At 31.9% G+C, this 26,097-nt stretch overlaps 2 protein-coding genes across 2 annotated transcripts; both read right to left on the reverse strand.

Annotated features, from left to right (window-relative positions):
- Window positions 1–15,068: 15,068 nt before the first annotated feature.
- LOC125051082 lies at window positions 15,069–18,263 on the reverse strand. Its single transcript, XM_047651229.1, has 8 exons — window positions 18,161–18,263; window positions 17,813–17,920; window positions 17,541–17,697; window positions 17,196–17,341; window positions 17,024–17,084; window positions 16,112–16,229; window positions 15,738–15,833; window positions 15,069–15,337 (listed from the first exon to the last, which is right to left on the reverse strand). Exons 2-8 carry the CDS (start codon window positions 17,913–17,915, stop codon window positions 15,245–15,247), a joined length of 774 nt encoding a protein of 257 aa, XP_047507185.1. The 5' UTR covers window positions 17,916–17,920; window positions 18,161–18,263; the 3' UTR covers window positions 15,069–15,244.
- A 1,205-nt stretch (window positions 18,264–19,468) lies between these two features.
- Window positions 19,469–25,255, reverse strand: LOC125051007. The gene is made up of 7 exons (XM_047651125.1): window positions 25,160–25,255; window positions 24,386–24,515; window positions 23,501–23,640; window positions 22,702–22,762; window positions 21,113–21,224; window positions 20,089–20,184; window positions 19,469–19,628 (listed from the first exon to the last, which is right to left on the reverse strand). The coding sequence occupies exons 1-7, from the start codon at window positions 25,233–25,235 to the stop codon at window positions 19,524–19,526; spliced, it is 720 nt and encodes a 239-aa protein (XP_047507081.1). The 5' UTR covers window positions 25,236–25,255; the 3' UTR covers window positions 19,469–19,523.
- Between the last annotated feature and the right edge of the window lie 842 nt (window positions 25,256–26,097).

Genomic DNA, 26,097 nt, shown 5'->3' on the forward strand with positions numbered 1-26,097 from the left:
GAAGAGAGTAGACTATAGCTATGGGCTCCTAAATTTTAAATCGTTTTTAAGATAGGAAGGATTGAACAAGATGGATAAAAGATGGAGAACGTGAGCATTGCGTCGCTGACGAATGGGTAAACAGCTTACTCGCTTACGGAACGCAGAGAGTTTCGTTCAGCTAATACGTAACACAACGTTATTTACATCTAGTGTAATATATAAATCGAATTATTAACACTATCAAACTCGCCGTTTCGACAGTTGTGGTTGGCGAGAGATAACAATTTATATAAAGTGATTAAGTTTATTGACATATTAATTTATGTAATAAATTGACGCTAAAAACTATCTGTAGTATTATCGTAAACTTTCAGAACGATTTACGTTAAAGTATTTGTAGCAAATTGAATTAAAAGACACGTCATATCAAACTCTAGAGAAAAACTTATTTCGACTATGTGTTTGCGTGTTGTTCCCACGAGAATATAAGTGCGTGCTCCTACTTCACCATGCCTCCTGATGATAGATCAAATCAAAATCTTTGTTTTTAATTTATGTTATTATTATTAGTTACTTAAAATGTCACATGGGACATAGTGTAATGGTTGCAGCTCCTTACAAACATTTTGTAAAACAAAAAAAATGGCGATTAAAAGAGTGGCGGAGAGTTTATTGCCAGTTCTTCTCTCCCGTTCTAGGCCCTTGATTTGAGAACTGGCAGTAAATGTAAAATTAGAAGCATTAATTTGTATTTCTTTACTGACAAGTGTACATTATGTTACCTATATGATTAAATTAATTTTATCTTTACTTTTTACTTTTACTTAATTTGCAAAGGCCTTTTTTTATGTTGACTGTGTCACCCAAAGTGACTTGTGGTCTATGATAAAACGGGGTAGTTAAATATCACTGCTGCATAAACTGCAAAATCTCGGCTACAACTATGAATCGATGAACAACCTGATAATCGTAAATAACGTATCGGTTCAATGTGATATACTACCTTACTTACGACTAACGGTCGTTAGTTTTATAGCCATCCCCATATAAAGTTGTATAGAAGCATTATTGCCCTGATTTCTCTTGCGTGTCTAGCGCGGTTCACCAGAATTTGGGGCGTGTCCCACTTCGCAATTGATGATGGAGCTCGAAAAATCCTTATACCTTGAATTTTGAAACACTGCCCACTAATGGCTTTTTATTTAGACAAATATATTTTTCTGTTCATAAATATCTATTTTATTATCATACGTTAAACAAACAGATTAAAAAAGTTACACGAACGATCAACAGATAATAATAAAAATTTAGGGTATTAAAACTAACGATAAATCTTAATATATATAAATTACGTGTCACGTTGTTTGTCCGCTATAGACTCCTAAACTACTGAACCGATTTCAATCAAATTTGCACACCGAGTGCAGTTTGATCTAACTTAAAAGATAGGCTTGCTTACATCTCAATTTATACCGCAATATTATTTTATTGCAAAATATTTGTTTATTATTTGATAGTCACAATTTTAGCAGATGGCGCTTTGTTGAAAGTACCTACCAACGTTTCACATAAGATACAATTTAATGACACCACCCAAAAAGCATGTTGGTGTCAATGAGTGATGTTCTCCTACCGTTTCCCTTGAATAGTTTACTACTATGTAATATAACAAAAACCTTAGCCACAGCAATGCTTGGCCGGTCTCCTAGTTTACTTATAAAATATCTCTTAACCTGTCGATGTTTGACAAAGCTTGTGGATTGGAACTTCGCCGAATGATACCGCCGCAACTAATTAGGCGTAGAAAGAAAAATCAGTGCTCAGATGGGATTATGATGCAATGCCCTGAAGCTTGAAAGTAACTAGACTTACCGTTATAGTGGTTATACAGATTTACTTTATTTATGTGCCATGCCGTTTTCGAACAATAGAATTTATAATAATTATGTTGGTTCCATCGTAAAAAACATACAAATAAATTTACTTGAATAATGCTAGGATTTCAACGGTTTAAAAATTATACTTTACTAGTAGACTCGGCCAAGCGTTGCTGTGGCTAAGATTTTTTACACAGTAGTAAACTATTCAAGAGAAAAGGCAGGAGAACACCAATCCACCATGCTTTTTTGGTGGTTATGCCATTAAATTGTAGCTTATGTGAAACTTTGGTAATTATTTTGATAAGGATCAATACCTAGGTACAAATAAAGAGCCTTTTCTAGCGGTGGCATTTTAATAAAAAATAAAAAAAATGTGCGTGTACTAGTGTACACACGTTAGAAGTGAAACTTCTTTATGACCTTATTTTTCGAAAAATTATCTATATGCAACTTTACAGAAATTGGTTAAATAAAGTTAAATTAGATAAAGTTTAACAAAAGGCTTTTAATATCACAGACTTGAATACAAATAATACAATTATTTCATTTTACCTTATTACCACTAAGATTATTACAGAATTTCATAAATTGTAATAGAATTTTTAGTATCATTGTTATCGTTATTATACATTTTTGTTATTAATGGTTTAGAATCTCTTTGAATCAACCCTGGTAGGGACAAGAAAAAGACGCGCATAACAGTCAAATGTGACGCGTAACTGAAACATGTGACGCGTAACCGAAAAATGTGACGCGTAACGAAAAAATGTTACACAAAATTTTTTTCCAACCCCGATAAAGAAGTTTCACTTCAAAAATAATAAAAGGACGCTTATTGTGACGTAACTATAAAAGATAGAGACATGCTGTCGTGACATTTTTTTATAGATTGTGATGTTTCCTGAAAAATTGTAATACATCATTTTGTTCTATTATGAATAGTTTTCGCAGCGCACACGATTGAAGGAAGTTTTTTGTTTATTTTTTTTACACCTTGGGTTAGATTATTCAAGTTTTAGTAAGCATCCCTAATTTTTGAAATTTGAAAAATGAAACATAGCCTATGTCACTCGGGAATAGTGTAGCTTGCCAACGGTGAAAGAATTTTTGAAATCGGTCCAGTATTTTCGGAGCCTATTCATTTCAAACAAACAAAAAATCAAACCTTTCCTCTTTATAATATTAGTATGGATAATAATAATAATATTAGTATTTTCGGAGCCTATTCATTTCAAACAAACAAAAAATCAAACATTTCCACTTTATAATATTAGTATGGATAATAAATCCAGTGTTCATATGTATCACTAGGACATTTAAGAATTTCTGTTTAATAAGGAATGGTCGTTCACTAAAATCTGCAAAGGTTCCTTTAACCGCATATGTTATTTATAAAGAAATTCTCGTAAGAGCTCTATTGAATTAGGAATCCATTTTGTATGGGCACAACGCCGTATGTAGTTGAGAATGTAGCATTTGGGTAATCGTATGGAATTTCGTCCGAAATCACATATTCACGGCATACATGTCGTATAATGGTCACAACTCACAACTGCACAAGCATTCTGAAAACGAAAAAGTTGGCGTTTAAAAGAAGTCGCAAAGAATGTCTAGCTCTTTATATTCGTTCTACGCCGTTCATTTGAGAACTAGTAAATTTATATTTTATCGACGTTCATAAGTATTATGAGCTATATTTAGAAAAACACAATGCTATCCTAACAGGTGATCCTAAATCAAGAATAATAAAAAAAACACACACGACATAAAAAACAAACATAAGAAATTAATCAGGAAATACAAACCATAAAATTATATAATTAAAAAATTAACTAATTATTATAGTAGAACTTTTGTATTTGTAGAATCATATGTGCCCTTTACAGAAGGTTAGTCGTGGGCTCATAAAGTAATGACGGACGATGTCGCCATCTGACGTATCAGGAACATTGAAGCTAAGACGCTGCAGTACACAACAGTACAGTATAAGGAGGGAGCTTGTAGTTTATTGTTTATTAGAAAAAATCGTAAAATGACTGCTTCACGACTGATTTGAGCGCGACCGCCGCTGCGAAAACCGCTGTGCGAGTTCGAAAAGTGAGTTACAGAATCGCAATCGCATTTTCAATTCAAATATTCAATTTTGTTTTTCAATTTCCTATAAATAGTTTTCACATGTTTTTACAACAATTACAGCTACATATTATATTACTATTACTATCTAAGAAATAAGTTTTATAAAGTTTATTTTTCCCTGTTTTGTTACATCAAATACTTTTAAATATTATAAAAAAAGACTCATTAGTGTACCTTGTGGAATTATTTCACAATACATAAAAAATAATAGTGATTTAATTCTTGTTATATTCACATTTAATATCTACAGCAACAGATTATTTACCGTATAACCGAAGCAAAAGCAATATACGTTTTCTATTTGGTGTTTCATGTTCGGAGTCAAGGAGCGAAGAGGACCCTTGAGGGAAATACCGTGTTTTCGGAAAGGTTCGAGTGATCCTTCAAAACATCTATATTAATACCCATTTGTTTTTATTACGTAGGAAACTTTATCTTTTTGTGAGATATAACGTATATAAATAGGATAATAACATATCGAGGCGAACTAAACCTTTTACCGATAATGTTTGTCTTTCAATCTAAACACAATAAATTACTATAGTCTACATATTAATGACTAAATAATTGTACTACCACAGTACATTACATTCTGTAACTTTAAAATGATTTTGTTTTATTCCTGTATTATTTAAAATAAGAATTCCATTTTATGACGGCTAAATATTTACACAGAATAACAGTAAAATATCAAAGTCACGAAGGAGTTTCCTCTTTTATACTTTCTTAAGCGCGAAAATACCATAGATGTCATAAAATCTATAACAATCTAAGCGAGCGTACGCAATTAACTTAGGTTTCAGTAAAAAACAAAATTTATTTATTTTAACTACGTCATTTCTCTCTTATTTCTGTTTATTAGTACTTTAGTTATTTAATACTTTTATTTAATACTTTAGTACTTTAGTTATTTAATGTACGAAAGTGGTAGTTATATTAAAATAAATGTAACCTTAGAACTATCACAGACTAATCGTCGTATATTATATTGGATGCTTATTATAATTATATGTTTCACAACAGTTATAAATCAGACACAGCCTCCATTAATACCGTAAATACATTTTTACTACGTAAGCAGACGGGGTTATATGAGGAAACTTTTGCGCAAACTTGGATACAATAAATTATAGTTCTATATTTAGATTGTACTAGTGATGCGGCCCATTTTCTCAACGCCTATGGATCATACAACTCTATTCAGACAATGTCTTTCAAACAAAAAAAATAGGCTAACACCCTCTAGATTTAAATTTAAGGTACGTTCTATAATAATGGTATTTACGACCTAGATATTCCTATAGAAAAGAAAGGCATAGGGCTATCTATGGAAAATTATTTTTCCTTCCTTTTAATAACATATGAATTAAAGCAACGTTAACAATTCTTGTTAAACTATAATCGAAACACTTATAAGTAAAAAGCATATATAAAAAGTATATAAAATTTTTGATAGTTCGTGAATACTGAAACATGGAGCAAGGAACGAATTTGGATAAATTAATATTAAATTAATTATCCACTGGTGTAGTTCCCTTTGAGCTGAGCGCAGGCACTAACTCAATTTAGTTGGTAAAACTGCGTTTGTTCAACGTCATTAGAGACTTTACTAGACAGGTAGTTAGTTAGTTATAAATGGAAATTTTCGTAAAACCCTATTATAGGAGGAATAATTTTCTAAAAATAACTCCTAAATGATGGCACCTTTAAACAAATTGCTTAACAGGCAAAAGATAACAAGCATTGTCCCCCTAAATATTTTGCCAGCGGTGGCTGGTTTGCGATCCTTTATAATAGATATGACAAGTTATGGATATTTTTTTAACCTCCGACGTAATGTCGCGGAGCAAATTTAGTGAGCTGAGTTTTACATCATACGATTTTAGTTAAAATACAGAGTATAAAATTGTTTAATTAAATTTAGTAGCAATGTGATTTCTTACTTACAGTACAAATTTATAAACGAAGGGAATTTCCTAAAAAGTGAAAGATCAGTGGACTCTAGTAGCCAACTATATATCATAGAAATGATGCAATAAGAATACGTTATTATATTATTACAAGTAGAATAATAACAAAAGTTAAATGAATGTCAGTAAATATTATTGATACACTATTGTAAAATATCACCAAAGAGACTTTGATGATTTAAATTTAAACCAGGCTTTAAATCCTTGAGTAGTGTTGGCTGATTGGCTTCAGCGTGGCTCAGCCGGGGATCGAACCTCTCATCAGGGATGCAGGGGTGCAGCAATAGACATTTCTAATAGAACCCAAAAATGTCGACGGCGTATGTCAGGCAAAGAAGGTTGATCGCCCACAGACCTAAAAGGTTGTAGCGCCACTAGTTTTTTTATAGTTATATATATATATATATACGACTATAATAATATATATATAATATATATAGTATATATAAAACATAAACTTACGCTGTCACACTCGCTAACGTCGGTTAATTCCACAGAGGTTAACTGAAAAAGAAATATAATTAATCGTTGTCGTCACCAATAAAACAATGTTTATGAACGAGTAGCACATTATATTGTACGATAAACTTTGCCTGCGTTTCAGTTTTGTGAAACAATGTATGAAACTTCACATAATTTTCCGTAGCTATAGCAACTTATACCGTTTCATTTTAGTATGCTAATTCTTCAACACATTCTACCCTTTCTTCACAATTTCAACATTGTTACCAGAAAAGTGGCAGTGATATTTTAGTATGTAAAATTTTATAAATTGGATTGATTTATGATGAAAAATGCTTTCATGTTCATGCTTGTGTAGATAAAAATAATTACGTATGTAAAATATATTTTTATTTAACAAAAAATATAAAACTGTATACTTACCCTCATTAGGACCGGAAAGATAAGAAGACTCAAACGTTAAGCCTCGCCCTTAAAAATCTGTCATGGAGAGTTTATTTCGGCCTGATTAAAAGCTGGTTGTGCGTTTAATTAAATATAGCTCATTATAAAATACACAAACATACAAAGTTTTAGCAAATAAATTTGTTTTGTTTCGGTTTCTATACTAAAAGCGTTACATATAAATAATTCTCTTAAATGATAGAACTTGGTCGTATCTCTATTTATATGATGCTAATGAATAAATAAATAATCCAAACACTGCTATTTGGCGTGAAACAAAGTGTTTGACCTCAAATATTAAATGCTTCTCAAAATAATAAAAGTAATCTAAGCAACCCATAAAGTTCATAAAGCTAGCTTTTCATACACTTTTTCCATGTTTCTTCACCATACGGACATGTGTTCCGTTGGGTGGCAAAGAAAACTCCATTGATTGACAGTTAAAAAGACAAGGTTTTTTATGCTAGTTTAATTTAGTTGTAATGAAATTACGATTATGATTACTTAACTGAAATCTTTAACAAGTTTTATAAATTGTAAAAGGAATTTCGTTAGGTCTAACCGTATCAAGGAGTTGGTAAACTTATTTAGAGGTTTGCTGATTACACCAGCCTCGTCACAAAATATTAAAGTCATTTGATAAAACCTTCTACTTTGAGAGAGGATTGCGGAAATGTAATTGAAACATTATATGAAATTAAAAAAAAAAACTTCTTTCGAAGTTACATTTACAAATAATATATTGATGTTAGTATAGGAAATAATTTATAGATACCGCATATGCTTCGATTTTTTTCAAGTAATTTTGCGTGCTTTTGATTACGGTTTGGGACGTCGCGTCTTACACATTTTTCAATAAATTAACACATTTTTCAATAAAAATATTTTAAGTAATAAGTTAAATTTAATAAAACAAACTCGTAGTTACATAATGGTCATGTCTATATTAATCACTGTATCATAATTTTTATGACAATTCGTCATTAATTACGCTGACCTAATAAGTAATAATGTAATGTTAAATTAATAATACTTTCAACGTTTTGTACTAGAACCGAATGTTAATTAAGAAAATTACATATAAAACGAATTTACATTATTTTCATAAATTGACATTTAGAGTAGGTATATATATCCGTTAATGAAGCTTTATTTAAATATGTAACACTCGCGTCAACCGAAGACAATTGTGTTCCAAAAAGTTAATAAGTCCTTAAATCTTAGCTTCTCTGTGTTTTCCATCTGTTTTTGCATACAAAATATAGAAATCAGTTTAGTATTTATGATGTTAATAAGGGACCTCCCATTTCCTCATCAGGGGCCGTTCAAGTATTACGTAAGCAGATTTACTGCAATTTATTCTCAGCAATTTATGTCAGCAAAAGTAAGCCAACCCTCTCAAAAATAATAGTACATATCAACAAATTAATTTTTTGTAGGAATGCATTTCGTTTTCAAGCATAGACAATGTGTTATGTGTAAAAAAGTAAATAATTACTGTTGATGTATTAAGATCAAACAAATAAGAAAATCAAAGACACACAACCCCCTCCCCCTATAGTGCTTACGTAATACTTGAATGGCTTCACCACTTTTTATAACAGACAAAATAGTTACAAAACTCAAAAGTACCATTAATATAGCCGGAATTATTGTATTCCCCAGTCGCAAGCCTTTCTTCTTGCTCGAGGAAGCTGTGACTGAAAGCTATTTCTATAGTCATAATATCGAGAGGACGCGGAATAACAATGGATTGTAAGACATTATTAGCCTCATCCCACGCCTTTTCTCTGGAATGCTGTACAAAGGTCAGAGTGTGGGTGGAAATACGACCAAATAATCAGTGGGTGTGTTTATAAAGCGTAAATTTATTTGCTTAAGTGGTAATATTCAACTCACTATTTTTTTTGCGTGCCAGTAGCATAATGTTCTATAGTTTGGTTCATACTATTTCATTATTGCCATAATTAGTGAACAGCTAAATAGTCAACCTAAACTTTTTAAACAATAAAAATGTCCTTTCCAATATTAATTTCTATCTAAAGTCATAAAAGTCATGGGTATGCTATGCTGTCCATGCCTTACCATAGTTTATATTTACTAATCAATGGCAAGTTATTTGATCAAATAAATACAAAAGAGCCACTAAGACCGAATTGCTAGTAACTTATTTAATTTATTATTATCTAATTTTTATTACTACATACATCAATGGCGCTACAAGGGTAGGTCTACGCCTCAGATTTCTGAATCTATTTAATGATAATTTTTCAATCTAATAGGCAAGTAGGTGATCAGCCTCCTGTGCCTGACACACACCGTCGACTTTTTGGGTTTTAGGCAAGCCGCTTTCCTCACGATTTCCTTCACCGTTCGAGCGAGTGTTATCATGTGTATGTGTTTCACGTAGAAAGAAAGTCCATTGGCTCAGCCGGGGATCACCTCAGGGATGAGAGTCGCACGATGAAGCTACTAAGCCTACACTGCTTCTATTACTATTAAACCTATTAAGGATTTATAGTAATAGAAGCAGGATATTAGGGCACTTCGTACACCCCTCATTGAGAAGATTTTTTCACAATACATGACACATATTTTGTTGTAATGCAAAGGAAGGCCTGCAAAGCCTAATCCTGTGATGATACATTACGAGTTCCTGTAAATGCAGGTTCTATGTAGGGGAGCGTGGGGCTAGTTGTAACAATTTTAACAAATAATTGAATATCATGAAGTGTATTGGCTAAATTACTACTAAATAAACTTTGATCGATACTCTAACTATTTATCTATGAAGTCTAATCGAAATATTATCAAATCTACAGGCAACTATCTCACAATTATTATTTTTTTGAAAAAAGGGAAGTGTTACAACTTACCCCGTGGTTGGGGCTAGTTGTAACATCTGCTGGAGCAAGTAGTAACAACAAAAATGACACCTTCAATTGTTTAATTGTTTCACATCTTGGATCATTTTGCTTTGTATATAACAAAAACTAACTAGGTATTTCTATAATGTGTTTTTTATGAAATAGTTAACTGGAAAAAAAATATAGTCAACAAATTAAAGATGTACTGAAGTATAATATATATAAGGTACTTATATCATGTCATGAAGTATATAAGGTACTTATATCATGTCAACATGGCACTTATTATACATCCATGCAGTCTGTGCTCTGTTCACGTAGTTTTTAAAAGGGCCGTAGACTCCTACATCTCCTACAGGTTGCAAATTGTGGGAGCAATTGGAGGGAAACTATAACATGATAACATTGTTTTTTTTGGCTTTTTCGACAACTGCAATATTCACATGTGAGCCATGGTTATCAAGCAGTAACAGAACTGGCTCTTTCTTGGTAGGTTTCGCGTCTTTGATGAAATGATCTACAAAAACAAACATTCTTTATCAGTCATCCACCCTGAAGAATTACCAGCTCTAATGCAATCTTGAGGTCCACCGCGAAAGAACATTTCTGAGTATTTAAGCCGCGGAAAAATGAACATCGGCCGTCAGTAACTTACAGCAATCTGGGGGCAAATTGTAACATGTTACAACAAACTCCGAGGTTTTGTTACAACTAGCCCCTTGATATAGTTCTTAATATTTATCACGATAACTATTAAATCAACTTAGTAATCTTGAAAACTGTTATACAAAATCATAAATAGTTATATTTTAGCATAAAATAAAATACATAAAACTTCACAGCTACGAAAATAGTGAAACTAACCAAAAATTTACGTTAGTAAAATTATAGGTTGCCTGTCAACAATAAAGAGTTTGCACACACCCACTCACTGAGCCGCTTGGCGGGACCCTGGCTGTGGTAAAGTGGCGTGGCACGTTATAAGTTTAAGATTAGGTAAAAAAAAAAACGTGAATAAAATTCAAATTCCGATTGAAAAAGGTCTGTTACTATTTACCCCTGTTACAACAAGCCCCACGCTCCCCTACTCGTAGTAACACAAACATTCCCTTTGTGAAATTTCCTATGTCAACCAAAGGATCGCTTTGAACGGAAGCGGATTATAACACCGAGTACCTAGGTACATCAAATTTACAAATGTTTGCCTAGAAAATTCCATCCATAAGGATGGGTCATGAAGTGAAGAATTTTTTTTTTTAATTTCAGTGAAATCTGTTAAACGATTTAAACTAAAATCTTTATTATATTGTTAGTGAAAAAGTAACAAGTTGTTCCGGTTTCTTACCGGTTTGATCTCATTTTGTACATGATTGATGTGGAGAATTTTGCACATATGGAGGTATATGCTAAAAATAGGTAACATTTAAAGCAAGTCTGTGAAGGTTAGTTTTTATATTGATGTGTCAAAAAATCATGAAAAGTAGTCTATCAGTTAAACATGCAGCTCTAAACCCATGGAAAGCTTTTCGAAACCGCTGTACAAATTAATAATCACCTGTAAAATAATTATCATATTTTTAGAAACCATTATCTTGTACAGCACAGAAGATACTTTCCTATACCTATAAATAACTTAGTCCGTATTCTAATTCTTTCAAGACAACATTGAACTTCGAAACATCAAAATTCGTACAGAAAAGATGTTCATGTATGACTGGCGTTCTAGAATACGGGCCCAGCTGTAATAACGGAGCTTAAAGGTCTTTTAAGCTTCACTTATATGTGGTAAAAAATTGCAAATTTAATTAACGAATCACATCTACACCTAAAATTAATTAATAAACCACAACAATTCATGGAATCTCAAACCTAATCGTCGCGGTACAGCTAAACCAATTATTGTATTAATACATGTCTATAATTATTATAATTAGATTGAACCGCTGAAGCCTCAAGCAGCGATTGTGAACCACAGACTATATAGATAAGTGATCACAGATTAATAATAAACCATATTATTGTTAAGTAAGATTAATTGATGTTATTATTAAATTAAAACTTCGTGAAGATAACCTTCGCATGGTATGAATCTATTTCCGTAAGTCTGTTATAATTAGTTAATTAATTCCGATATTCAATGTTTATTAATATTTTAAAATCGTAAGACGTTCGTAATTCAAATATTACAAAATGAAATTCGATAAAATAAAATAAAAATTAATTAGTGGCGCGACAACCTCTTTACGTCTTGCCTGTCATGCCGGTTTCCTCACGATGTTTTCCTTCACCGTTCGAGCAAATGTTAAATGCGCACATTGTCCTTTGTTGCACAGCCGGGGATTGAACCTACGACCTCAGGTATGAGAGTCGTACGCCAGGCCACTAGGCCAACACTGCTCGAAATTCGATAAAACATAATTTAAAACTCTTGCGTAAACTCCTATTTTTCATTGATTCCTTTATAACCTTCACCACCTAAATATTTTATAAAAATAACCAGAGCTGGTAGCTCGTACATCTAATCTCGGCTAGTCCAACTTTCTCTAGCATTTAAAACCGCATGAACTTTATAAATTAAACGCGCATAGCTGTAGATACAGTTTGAGTTTGGCCCCGGCATCTTTTATTACGTAGCTTTATAAAACAAACCTGTAGGCTTACCACGAAACTTCATGTGCAATTCTGACTCCCATTCTGGCATTGATGATGTAATTAACGTATTGAAAAACTACGAAATATGATTTCGTCGTATGACGTCTATCGAATAACCTTTTTAGAGAGTGCCTGCCAGAAAGTGTCGAGTCAATAATTGGAAATCAGAGTAGCTTTTACAGAGTACCAACAAGTTAGGTTTTTAGCGCCGTTGGCCTATTATACGAAAATAGCACATTTAAAAAAATATTGCAACAATAAATTATGCCTTTTCGTTAGAAAGCTTGAAATAGATTCGAAAAGAAGCGACTCATTTGCATTCTAAAAACAAAGTTGTGTCAATAAAATATACCCGCAAATGGAATGTTATTCAAGTATTTAAGCGTACGATTTTAACCCTAATTCTGTATGTATGTTATTACTATGTGCGCACTTAACAATTTCTTATTCGGGCAACAGTGTAGGAAAACATAGGCACCCGACAAGACCTAGAAATGTTTGCCATGAAAAGGTATGAAGCCACAGGAACTATGTATAAAATAAAATAAAAAACCATATTTTGGGTCGTTTTAGACTATATCTTTGTTATGTCAAGAATATAAATCATATAAACCTTCAGTTAATTATATAATTAAAATTAACTGAAGGTTTTAATCGGCCAATTTTAAGATTTTAATGTTTTTCAATGCAACGTGGCTTGGCAGGTGACACTTGTTTGACACTTAAAACACTTAAAACTTCTAAAGCAAGTAATTACTCCCTTAAATTATATATCTACGTCCACTACTTCCCAAAGTGTAAACTCGGTGACTACTACTTGGTAAACAAATCCAACCGTTGACAGTTTTCACTAAAGCCATTTGTTTAGCTTAAGTGGGACAAAATCATTATTATCTAATGTAACCACTTCTTCTTAAGGCAGTAGTTATTCTGGACTACACATACGGCGTCAGCGCTTGGTGCTATCTGAACGACATGAAGTAATTAAAGGATGTCTCTTTGAATTGAATTGTGCTACCAGCAAGCTTTAAAACAATATTGATTTGTTTTAGTCGAATTGCGATTATATACGTGTAATAATATATTATATATGCCCGAGAGATTAGTGTATAATAATGACCATGGAGTCATTATTATTGAGCCGTGTTGGCCTAGTGGCTTCAGGCTGCGACTCTTATGCCTGAGGTCGTTGGTTCGATCCCCGGCTGTGCACCAATGGACTTTCTTTCTATGTGCGCATTAAACATTCGCTATTAGATTACTAAATGATCATGAAACAGATGCAGAAATCTGAGGCCCAGACCTAAAAAGGTTGTAGCGCTTAAGTCGTGAATTTATAGATCTAGCAACATATTACTACAGACTATCAAAAAGTCTGTTAATCTGTAGATTTATTAATATTGAAAAATCAAATATACCATATACCGGTTTTTAACTAATTTGTCTTGGATGTTATTAAATTATAATGAAAATGGCAGCTGATACCAGCGCCATAACTCCGACATATACATTCCAATATTGAATGGAAAATGGATTCGGAAAACACTTTTGCATTGAGAAAATGCACGGCTCATTTCCTGTCTTTGTACGTTTATGTATGCTTTTATCTATTGATAAAAAAGAGGATTTGGGAGACCCAAAACTTGTCAAGTCTTGTAAGCAAAAATGGTACGAGTAAAACAGAGCTTAATTGTGCACTATTTAGTTTTATTATATATTATCATTAATATTCAAATTACATTTTAATAAAATATTATCTAGAAAGTTTTTCATAATATGAACGTTGATATTTCAACAATTTTAACAATCTCATTGTCAAAGGATGGCGGTGGTTGTTGAACCGCTTTGCACATTTTAATCATCAAAAATTCTTTGTTGAATTGAAATAAATCTGAATATTTAGGCCAGTAACATTATTTGACAAAAGCGTAAATACTAGGGTACATAATATATATGTGTAAAAATTACATGAATTTTTTTTTTTCGCTTATAGATCAATACTTTTTTTTATATTTTTATCGAAATGACAGAAGAACCTTTTCAATTTATTAAAATGTTGGTTTATTCTAAAAGTCACTTTCTTTGATCCCTTACGGTTGCTTCAGAACGGTTCCCAATAGACATTTATTATTTACACACCGAAATGCTAACCTGTTGCTCTTAAGATACACAAAATAAGGAATTCAATTACTATTCATATTCTCTTATTTATTAAACTTATTCTTGTTATACAAAACGATCAAGAAGTTTGAATATTTGAATGGCATCGATCTTTTACACGTAACCCTCTACTACTTAGGTGTTATATAAAATTATATCCTACATTTTTTTTTATTTAATATATATTTTTTTAAATATACTATGTCAATATAAATAGTTTCATATTGTTACAGTTTTGGTGATAATATAACGAATTGGTAATCATTTTCTCCAGTTTTCTTTACACTTGCGACATCTATCTTTAAAACATGTAATTATCTCTTGAATTACGCTTATTTCTTTGAAAAGATGGGTCTGTTTTCGAAATTGTGGCCTCTTGTTAATAATATTTGAAAATTTCTTCTGGTTTACAGTCATACGAAAGGCATTTTATTTAGATAATATTGTCAAATCATAGATGGCGCGTTCGCATATCGTATATAAACAATTATTTCTAAAAGTATACACACACATATATTTACAAAAAATTTATTATTATAATTAGTAGTCATTGTTTTTGGAAGTCTAAAAAACCTGGCTCTGAAATCAGAAACCATTACTTTAAAAAATAAAGATCATAGATATTCTTCCACTCCCTAATTCAAGTGACGTTTATATATTTTTAGTTCGCTATGGAATACTCAATGTTTTATTATGGTCTTATAAGATCGATAACATTAATATCCTTGAGTATTTCATTTCCTATAGTTTTCACAGCAACACTGAGGATTTGATTGATTTCATACTGAAACAAAAGTTTATTTCATAGACCCAATTTTCATATTTGCATAAAAATATTACCTATATAACTTTAATATAACGTAAGGCCCTGCAGAACAAAATCTTCAACTTGTATCACAAATAATGAGCATCGTCAGGTCAAGTACGTGTGTCTGACACCAAAGGAAATAATAACACTTCACGATTGACAGACTAGGGGTCAGTGGTACGCTCTTTAGTTAAAGTACTTACACACTTGACAGCCCTTTCAAGTGGTTTTGTTACTTAAACAAGTCAATGCATGAAAGTGTAGATGGACGCCTCTAGAATAATACCAGTAAACAGCCGGAAAGTTTAATAAATAATGTAATCGACTCTCCAATGGAAATACTTCTCAAATAAATACTATTCAATGCAATAATTACCTCAAAGAACGTCATGAGCTCAGGTACGAGGTTTCCAAGAAACCTTGAAATAAACGAGCTTGCGACTTCGTTATCCCACATACCAGTGATGGTTGGCTGCAAAACAAATATTAGTCAAATATTATATCGTTAAAACTATCAAAAGGTTTACTGTTTGAACTTTGTATTAAGTTGAATTCCTTTTATGCGAAAACTTACTTTAATATCTTGGCTTATTAATGTATATTTTTAAGAACTAGAATGAAGTACATACAGTCTGCCACTATAGCACCACAGTACTACGAATAATTCTTTTACACAATGTATATGTTGTATTATGTTTGTACGAGTAATTCCCGAATACTAATTCTCTTAATATAATCAAATGTATTTACCTGAAAATCTCCGAGGCTGACTTGAATTTCACAATCATTAATTGTAAGGAACATTCCATTATTAATCCTCAGAGATGTACTCAATCTTCCCTTGATGCGCGGTTTTACAACGTTTACACTGAAAGAACGAAAGGATTTAGATCCTGTTAAAACTATTTAGTCGTTTTGACAGCGAATAATAATAAAATTAACGTAAGAATAATTCTCGTAATTCGCTGTCAATGAATTCAAATTAATTATTTGGTGAAACTAAAGTTTTTAAATCTTGAACATTTAATATATACTTTACATAAATATTTTTTAAACTTTATCTAAAATAAATCTCCGACATCGAATCTCGTTCTTTCAAATCTCAAAAATTAAAATGCAGTGGCGCTGTTTTATTATTATCTTACGTTTTAATTATTCCACTCATACCTTAGGAAAAATTAAAAGTAAAATATAGATTAAACATTGGCAATATTGAATGCGCACTATCGGCCTGTGGTACTATCAGTCCGTGCTCTTTAACTCTATAACTTCCAATACCTACAGCAATATCCATCCTGAAGTTTTTCATGTCGAGTACATCAGTTCTCTTAATATCAGTAGCGCTAATGGCGCAACCTTGGGATCATGCTATATAAAAGCTCATTATTATAAGGATCACTGCGGGATTGCTTTTGAATGTTATATGATTGATTTTGTCGGTCTACCGTCCCAGACTCGCCTGCGTACAAGACCCACTGGAGATTAGCCATCGTGGGCAAGTAGTCTTGGAGGTCATATACGAGTATGTTTAAAATTTCACTCACAAAGCGTTAGAATTTCGCGAATGTATTTCAATGTAAAAAAAATCTAGTCTTCAATAAATTAATCGAATAAAAATATACACGTCGGAATTTTATTTGAAGGTATATATTTAAATCGTACCTCATATTTCCGCCTCCAAATACTTGACCGCCCAATACTACAAAGTTCATGTCATAGCTGTCTGAAACAAGAGGTAGCATCAAAGAGAATATTGGTAACAGAATATTTATTCTCAGAACAACCAAGAAAATAACTTCTCTGAAGCGGATATATATTGTAAAGTTATACTTACTTGTATTAACATTAATTTCCGGTATATGTGTGTCAAAGCTCAAAATGTATCGTTGAAATATAATTCCCTCTATGGCAATATTTAATGTATCAAACACAAATGTACTCAAATTATCAACCCGTGTCTCACCAATCTTGATGAATGATCTGTAATTAATGATGAATAAATTCTTAACACACAAACTGCTCCAGTCAAGAGATACTTTAATTAAAATACCACCATAATAAAGTGAATTTAGGAGAATCTAAATCGTTCCCAAAAGCGAAAGCTATTGTTAACTTAAGTTATAGAAATGGTTTAACAATGAAGTTGCTATTAATTTAAATTCAATAAATACACACGTACTCCGGTGTTTCGAAAATACTTTCACCAACTTCTATTTCCCCTATCCTCAAAGGATCCAAAACGGGAATGTTTTCAGTTCCATTCACCATTATATCACGTAATTGATTAATTAAATCATTTAAAATTCCTTGGAGAATCCTATTTCTTTCACCAACACCTGTTAAGATTTCACAATTAGAAGATCATCAATATAGAAATAACGGCTAATGCTTGTAAAAAATGAAGAATTCGCCTTGACTTTGAAAATTATTAGTTTTATCAATTACACTTACGATTCCCTTTCAGAGCCTCCTCCAATCTTATTTTATCTATTTTTAAATCTGATGAATTTACGAAGCTCACAAATACCAGCAAACTAATAGTTATAGCACGCATCTTTGCTGAAAATAAATTTTACATAATATTATACATTATTATTACTAAAGATAGTTTTGTCATAATGGTCAAGAGTGCGGCCCTCAACTTTGGTGTCGTAGTCAATCCCTGTGGTACACCAAGAAATCCTTGAAGCATTGAGTTGCCATCAGATTTAATAAATACTTAAGGGATATCTTAACTTAGTACTGTTGTAATACTCTTATTTTCTTGTAAATAATTTAAGGAAAATAAAAGTAACTCACCAATGAAGTATTAACTGTTATTCCTAAATGAAAATCTCAAATACAGTGATCAATATTAATTGATGTAAAACAATCACATCCATTGTTATCAGGGATATACATTATCAAAAGATAATTAATAAATGTATAATTATTAATAATCGATTGTTATAATTCTATTTATTTTACGTGATAAGCATTGATAATCTTAATACTGATGATACTGATATGTTATAAGTATTAGCTTTGTTTAATGGAATAAGAATTTTATCAAAACGCTATTTTCTTTAATGGGCAAAACAATACACGTGTTCTGCTTTCATTTAACTCGAGTACGATCTCAATACAAACACTCAATATTGAGTGTTCTTTATGTTGAACTGTACTTTTATTTTTATCTTTGTTTTTGTTACTGCCATTCCTAATCTCAGCACTATATTGTATTCAAGTCAAGAAATTCTTACGAGGTGGAGGTTTTTCACATAGGGTAGTTTATTTCCAACCCTTACACTCACCTTATATTAAAGTGCTCTCTTTAGTTAAAAATTTACCCAAATATTTTTATTTTCTTGGAATTTTTATAGTATCTACTTACTATCCATCATTTATTTTGGGGTACATGAATATCGTTTATCGTAACTTAATTTGTATTATGCGTGGTTTCTAACACTACAAATAAATTTAACGAAATTGAGTGTTATGTTCCTGTGTTTATAAGTTTATCTTACACAACTACATTTTTAAAGTTTATATGCTCGTACATGGACAAGTGCCTCGCGTCCGCGGCGCTGACGCTGGCTGTATGAGCTGTGTGAAATTCTATTAGTTCCAAAGGGCTCGATTTCCATGAGATTGTTTTTAAATACTTAGTAATTATCTATAGTAATGAAGCCAAAACGGTTGTAAGTTTAAGCATTTAGATCAGATCTTAATGCAAAGTCAAATTACATATAGGTAAATGCACCTTAAAAATGAATCAGTGGCGCTACAACCTCTTTAGCTTTTGGCCTCAGATCTCTGAATCTGTTTCATGATCATTATTAAATCTAATAGGCAAGTAAGCCTCCAGTGACTGACACACGCCATCGACTTTTTGGGTCTAAGACATGTCGGTTTCCTAACGATGTTTTCCTTCACCGTTCGAGCCAATGTTAAATGCGCACATAGAAAGAAAGTCCATTGGTGCACAGCCGGGGATCGAACCTACGACCTCAGGTATGAGAGTCGCACGCTGAAGCCACTAGGCCAACACTGCACCTTAAAAATAGTAAAATAAAAAACAATTTGGTTGATAAACAATTTTATTCTTATGACATATAGGTCTCTTATCTACAATTTCTCTCTTATTAGATAGTCCATTTGATAGCAAATATCATTAAATATATTAAGAGCTTTCAATTTCATTAAATAACCCAGAGAAGTAGCTGGGTTTTAAAACTTCATCAACAATTGCCCGAATTGTGTCAGTGATGAACTGGTTGATTGAATCCTGTAAAAAAAATATAAAATATATAATAGTTGTTTGCTTTGATTTACTGAGGAAAAACTAAGTTTTAAAATGTTTAGCTTTTGTATAGTTTTAAAAAAAGTAGTGGCCAAGTCTGCCCAGCGATACACTAATTAATATTTCCTACGAATTCTTGCTTCTACGGTAAGGGCATACATCGCAAGTACACCAGCATGTCTTAGGGTATCTCAAAAACGTAGAGAACATGGGAGTTATAGATCTCGCCCAATTTTCACTCTAAATTAATATTCAGTGTCAGTCAATTATGTGTCAGGGAAAGATGTCTAATCACCTAAAAATCAATCATCGACAATCTAAGGCCATACAGAGTTGTAGCCCACTGGATATTATACAGAATCTAGTAAAATAGACGCCATGTTTACACATAACGGTCAAGTTTAATAAAGTAAAATATACTTAAATATATATCTATAAAATGTACCTCAAAAGTTTTTAGCAGGTAAGGAATGTCTTCGTTGAAGAGTTTGTTGAAATTGGCTGATAGGTCCTCTTCCATAACTGTCAAGTGAACGTTTGACTGAAAGATAAAAGACAAATTTTAAAAAAGTATTAGTAAGTAAAATATATTGCAGAGGAAGGAATTTGCTGCTCTTCCGACCTAAAAGTCTCCTCGACCAGTCTAACTGATAGGCCCTAGTGGCTATAGTCGAGGAGTTATATATCCTTAGCGGCCGAAAACACATTATTAGTGCGATTCTGACTTCTTCATACAGTTTGTAAGTGTCGCTACAATAGCAATACATTTAGCGGAATGTGCAGAACTTAATTTCCACTTTTGTTAGTTGTTAAGTAAATCTCAAATTGATTTCTTTGTTATATAAATACACATTCCCGCTTGGGGAACAAGAATAAAACCCGGTACCAAATATATCAATAAAAATTGGCAAATGAGTTGCTAATTATTTTTGTATTAAATTAGTTTCACAAGTGCAAGGGACTTCTATAAATTAGAGTCGCCTGGATGAGACCGCTAGTAGCGAATGAATAATCTTTATATATAAAAATGAAACCCGTTTCCCGTTGTCACGACATAACATGAAAACGGCTTGACCGATTTGTCTGATTATTTTTTTATAATATTCCTTGAAGTACGAGGAAGGTTCTTACGGAGAGAAAAATTAAAAAAAATTAAGTGAAAAAGTATAAAAACAACGCTTTTCTATATTTCCATACAAAATATTCGTAATAATATTTAAAGGCAATTTGAACTTTAATACCATATCATAAAGTTCAAGTGTTAGTGGAGGGGTTCCGGAAAGGTAAATTATTATTTTTTGACATAATGTATTTGTTGTATTATCAACTTTCTTTTTTTATCTTACTAGCTAGACCGGTGTCCCGAATAGCAGAATAAGTATTTAAAAAAAATAAAGAATCGACTGTTAGGCGGTACGATGTTCGCCACGCCAGCTAGTAAAGTATACATAAATAATATCAGATCTTACTGTGATTCTGGCCAGGCGGAATTTCACATTCAGACTGCGAATGGAAATACCAGAAATGATTCCAACATTGACGCGGACTTCACCAGAGAGACCGACGCCATCTATTGCCAAACTGAAAAAGACATTAAACAGTGTTATTTGATTATTTTTGAAGTTATACTTCTTTAGGCACGTTATGAAAACTTGATGAGAGTGAAATTTTACGATGCGCGCGCACCGTGACACAAAATTAACAGAATTAAGTTGCCCACGGAAGATGCTACGGCATTGGACATAATTTAAAAACAAAATTCGAATAATAATAGAATTTATGTTACACTTATTTTAAGAGAATAATAATAAATATTTATTTATTTAATTTTTCAAATGTAAACTGAACTTTATTGAGTATAATGACTCCTTTTCCAGTCTTTGATTATTTAATTGTAATTAATTATTTGCATGCAATCAAAAACTATTTTTAATAATGCCAAAGAAGTAAATCTTCTTACGCGCGTACATAAGTACACGCAGGGTGCGTACGTGCGTTTTTAAGTATTTCAGTTAGACATGTTAATAAAACATCATTCTCAGGGAAAAACGTGAATTTATAGGAACTGGTACCCTTGTTCATTCGATTGTGGGACTTACTAATATTTTTAATTAAGAAAATTGTTAACACAAATATTAACCACGATTAGCCCTTTACTTCAGGAACACTAGTTAATAGGAATAATAGTTAAGCATTCAAATCAAATTAAAATTTAATCTTTAATAGAGATTACTACAGCCTTGAATACATTCATGTATACATGTATTATTATTTTTATAAAATTTGTTATCAAATCAGATATCGGTATTTTCCTTCAGACATCGTACGACTTTTTACTAATTAGAAGTCAAAGTCCAAATAATTCAGAAAGATCATGCATGATGTTTACTTCTGTTGATATACTAAATAGATAAAAACCTTTGTTTTATTTAATTCCCGATAACTAGATTGTAGCGCGATGTTAATCTGGCTTTCGATATGGACAATTCAAAACAAAAAGAAATTTCGAACCAGATTAACATGTTCAAACAAAAAAAATCAGTGGCGCTACAACCTCTTTTAGGTCTTGGCCTCAGATTTCTGAATCTGTTTCATGATCATTTTTTAAATCTAATAGGCAAGTAGGTGATCAGCCTCCAGTGCCTGACACATGCCGTCGACTTTCTGGGTCTAAGACATGTCGGTTTTCTCACGATGTTTTCCTTCACCGTTCGAGCAAATGTTAAATGCGCACATAGAAAGAAATTCCATTGGTGCACAGCCGGGACTCGAACCTACGACCTCAGTATGAGAGTCGCACGCTGAAGCCACTAGGCCAACACTACTCAAACAAAAATACTTCTAAATATTGTATTCTTTTATCATGTGGCCTGATAATTCTACACTCCTCACGGTCTTACGGTTTCAAGCAAGGCTGTACGAAAAACTTGATCTGTATCTAAATTATATCACTAGTTATAGTTACGATATAACGTTTAATCTTGGTTATATAATAATTGGAAGTGAAAGCTACCAATAACATTGTTATAATTTTACTAAAATATTGTCTCAAACTCACCTGCCTCTAAAATCACCGCTGTATCTCTCTCCGAAAACATTTGCTTTCAATCCCGAGTTCACTAAAAACATACACAATTTTATATTGCCTTCGGAATTTTTCATGTGCTCCAATTTTTGCGTAAGTTATATAAGTATACTAGCATACTTGGCCAAGCGTTGCTGTGGCTAAGCTTTTTGTTAAATTATATGGTAGTAAATTATTCTAGGGAAACGGTAGGAGAACACCAGTCATGGGGACCACTATGCTTTTTGGGTGGTTATGTCATTAAATTGTAGCTTATGTGAAACGTTGGTACTTTCAACACAGCGCCATCAGTTAGAATTGTAAATGACAAATAATAAACAAATAATTTGCAATAAAATAATTAAGATGTAAGCTACAATCCTATCCTATCTTTTAAGTTAGATCAAACTACACACGGTGTGTGAAATCGGTTAAGTAGTTTAGGAGTCCATAGCAAACAAACAACGTGACACGTAATTTATATACATATATTAAGATTAATAATTTTAAAAACCATTAAATGTCACATTTTAGACACTCTTTGAAGTAGATAAGAACGATCGTCTGTAAAGAGTCTTATTCGTTTTATTCTTATTAGTAGTCTGATTTAATATATAATAATATTAAAATGAGATATCAAAACGTTTTCAGCTTTCAGCCAGTTATCCTCAAAGCCAAAATGGTATTATTTCTACTATTAGGAATAGAATTAGAATCGATAATTAACCGATTTTTTACCAGCATACATAAAACAATTTGATCGTATCTGCCCTAATCCGTTTTTCAAACTTACCGACGACCAACACGAGATGTGGAAGCTCAATATTAAAGCGTAACCTGTTCTGAAGCACTGAGTAATCCATTTGTCTAATCACGATGTCACTGGCTCCAATAAAACTTAAGTTATTCAGGAATAACCGTACATCTACGAGGCTGTAAAACACAAAAATATTTACTTATAGCCCGGTCATTTTAGACATAAAAATAGTGATCAAATAAAGAAAATTCCGACAAAGCCAAATCTTCGTAGAGACCTTAGGTTTACCACAAGGAATAAAGTGTCAAAGCGCAATATATGGGAAATAGTGGGTCTTAGAGAAAAAATCATAGGGACCATTTTTATAGAGAATTTTAAAATCTACACTTTGCTCTGAGATACTATTTGATAAAACTTACCGTTTTCGAGAAAAGTCCAAAAAACCTAAAATTTTGACCTTGGGCCCCGAATAAGTCACTAATCTCACATGGGACTGATGGGGACTTTTGACACTTTATTCCTTGTGGTAAACCTAAGCTCTCTACGAAGATTTGGCTTTGTCGGAATTTTCTTTATTTCAATTGTCTAAAATGACCGGGCTATTATAACTACGTACTAAGGTAATGTTATTGCTTTTAATCACTTCTATTCATTATAAACTTGTAAAAGACATTATGATGTATTATTTATTTTCAAACATAAAATAATAATATAATAATGGATGCAAAAATGATTCACAGTTAATTTTTTATATAAAAACTCTTGTCAATGTTTAACAATGAATGGGGCACATTTTATTAGCTTAAAATGGTTATATAGAGATGAGTCTTTAACGGTAAGTACTCGTATGTCAAATCTAATATGTTTATGACATGGGGAGTCAGACTCTGAACGTTAGCCTAAGATCGCAAAGATACTTACAAAGGAATATTGTATTCAAACTCAAAGGAATCGATGATAAGCGGGTCCAATCCATTTTCTCTAATTGCCTTTTGTACTTGTCTGATGATATTTCTTATTGTGTTTGTGATCAAACGTGGCTCTTTGGGTTCTGAAAAAGTCACTTAAAAATCAACCTATGAAAACAGTGCCTCTATAATAGCGATTCCATCTTCAATATTGAGTTTTTGTAAGACGTTATCATAAGATTTCAACATACATCGATGAAACGTGTACATCGAAATTGCATCCAACATGTCCATCGATATTGGAAGGGATCGACGCTTAGTTGGACTTCACAATAAAATTCATAAATTACGACTTGAAACTTAAAGTAGGTACCAACACGAGATAGCAATCTTAATTTTCCCTCTTATTATTAAATCTGTAGATAACAAAAGAAAATGATAATAAATTATAAATTTCAATTTTTCATTAACATCGATATAAACCCTTATATAGTGATTCTTATAGTATAGCAAAGCAATGTCGCTTCTCCTGTAAATAAAGTTTTCGAATTGTATAAATTCTTAGGTCTACGTTTCGAACGTGATTATTAGTAGTATTACATGGATTTTATTTTTACCATAACCATCTCAATAGAAGGTCAATAAGATATTATGAGAAGGAAACATTTTTATTCACATTTCGTCAGCTAACCCGTAGTTTGAATTTTACAGTCAATAAACCCTTTCAACCCTCTATTGTACCCTTAGTTAGTATATAATGTTTAAGCAATAATAAAAAAGTACTCACCAATTTCATTTGTCTTTTGTGGAAGAGCTGTGGCGCCGGCCACAATCAGTACGCACGCAAAAACTAGGAATTTCATGGTTTATGTTACACCTGCGAAAGAAAATTGTACATATATTTATTAATAGTACAACGACTGATTAGTTGATACAATTGATTGTGAAATGAAAACACCTTTGAAAACAAGTGATAAATTGTTGATTTTGTTCTCGGAATTATATCAAAAACAAAATGCATTGATACTTAAGAATATATTTATGAAATGATAAATCTATTTAATATAATATTTACTTTATCTTCTTGTTCAATTGTCTGTCTGCTGTAACAGCAATAAAAAGGGACTGATTAGTATTTGAATCAAAGTACCGTGATTTGATTTAGTTTATATGAATAAATGAATAACTTTAAAATAAACAAAAATCAATAGACAATATTGCCAATCGTATTTCAGTGTTTTAATTACTTGAAAGCTTATAAAATTATTGTAATATGCTCAGGACAAGTATTCGATTCTTAGATTTAATACATAGCGTTTTCGTTTGTTTTCTTTCAGCATACGAGTAAATGTTAATCGTGAAAATAGACGCAAATTAAAATAAAATAAATAATTTAACCAGAAACCTAACTTAAAAAAAATTGCAAGAAGTCAAGCTCTGTTGGCGCCTTGGTATATGAAATATTATCAAAGGAAATTCTTATTATTAAACGTATGCTCAGGACAAGGAACTCGAGGTGTCTGGAATTTTAGATTATTCCCGAAATATAATATCACTGAAACGAGTGCAAAACCGATTTTTTTATTATATATTATGTTTATTAATTATATTATAACTTACCAAATGAAATCGTATTATGCGTATTATTGTTAGATTAACCATTTTATATTACAGCCGATATCATTTTAATTAATTAAGATAAAAATTATCTATAACAATTAAAGG

This window comes from Pieris napi, chromosome 7, assembly GCF_905475465.1.
Source record: "Pieris napi chromosome 7, ilPieNapi1.2, whole genome shotgun sequence".
Lineage (NCBI taxonomy): Eukaryota > Metazoa > Arthropoda > Insecta > Lepidoptera > Pieridae > Pieris > Pieris napi.

Bases quoted from the DNA above. Each gene is read 5' to 3' on its own strand.
- LOC125051082 (XM_047651229.1), bottom strand. From the start codon at position 17,915: ATGCGTGCTATAACTATTAGTTTGCTGGTATTTGTGAGCTTCGTAAAT. The intron at 16,230-17,023 runs GTACGATTTAAA...TCGTTCTTTCAG, and splicing joins TTTGGAGGCGGAAATATGAG to TGTAAACGTTGTAAAACCGC. The intron at 15,338-15,737 runs GTAATTATTGCA...CTTTTGTTTCAG, and splicing joins AGCTCATGACGTTCTTTGAG to TATGAAATCAATCAAATCCT.
- LOC125051007 (XM_047651125.1), bottom strand. From the start codon at position 25,235: ATGAAATTCCTAGTTTTTGCGTGCGTACTGATTGTGGCCGGCGCCACA. The intron at 22,763-23,500 runs GTAAGTTTGAAA...GTATGTTTTTAG, and splicing joins ACATCTCGTGTTGGTCGTCG to TGAACTCGGGATTGAAAGCA. The intron at 21,225-22,701 runs GTGAGTTTGAGA...TGTCTTTTTCAG, and splicing joins AGCGGTGATTTTAGAGGCAG to TTTGGCAATAGATGGCGTCG.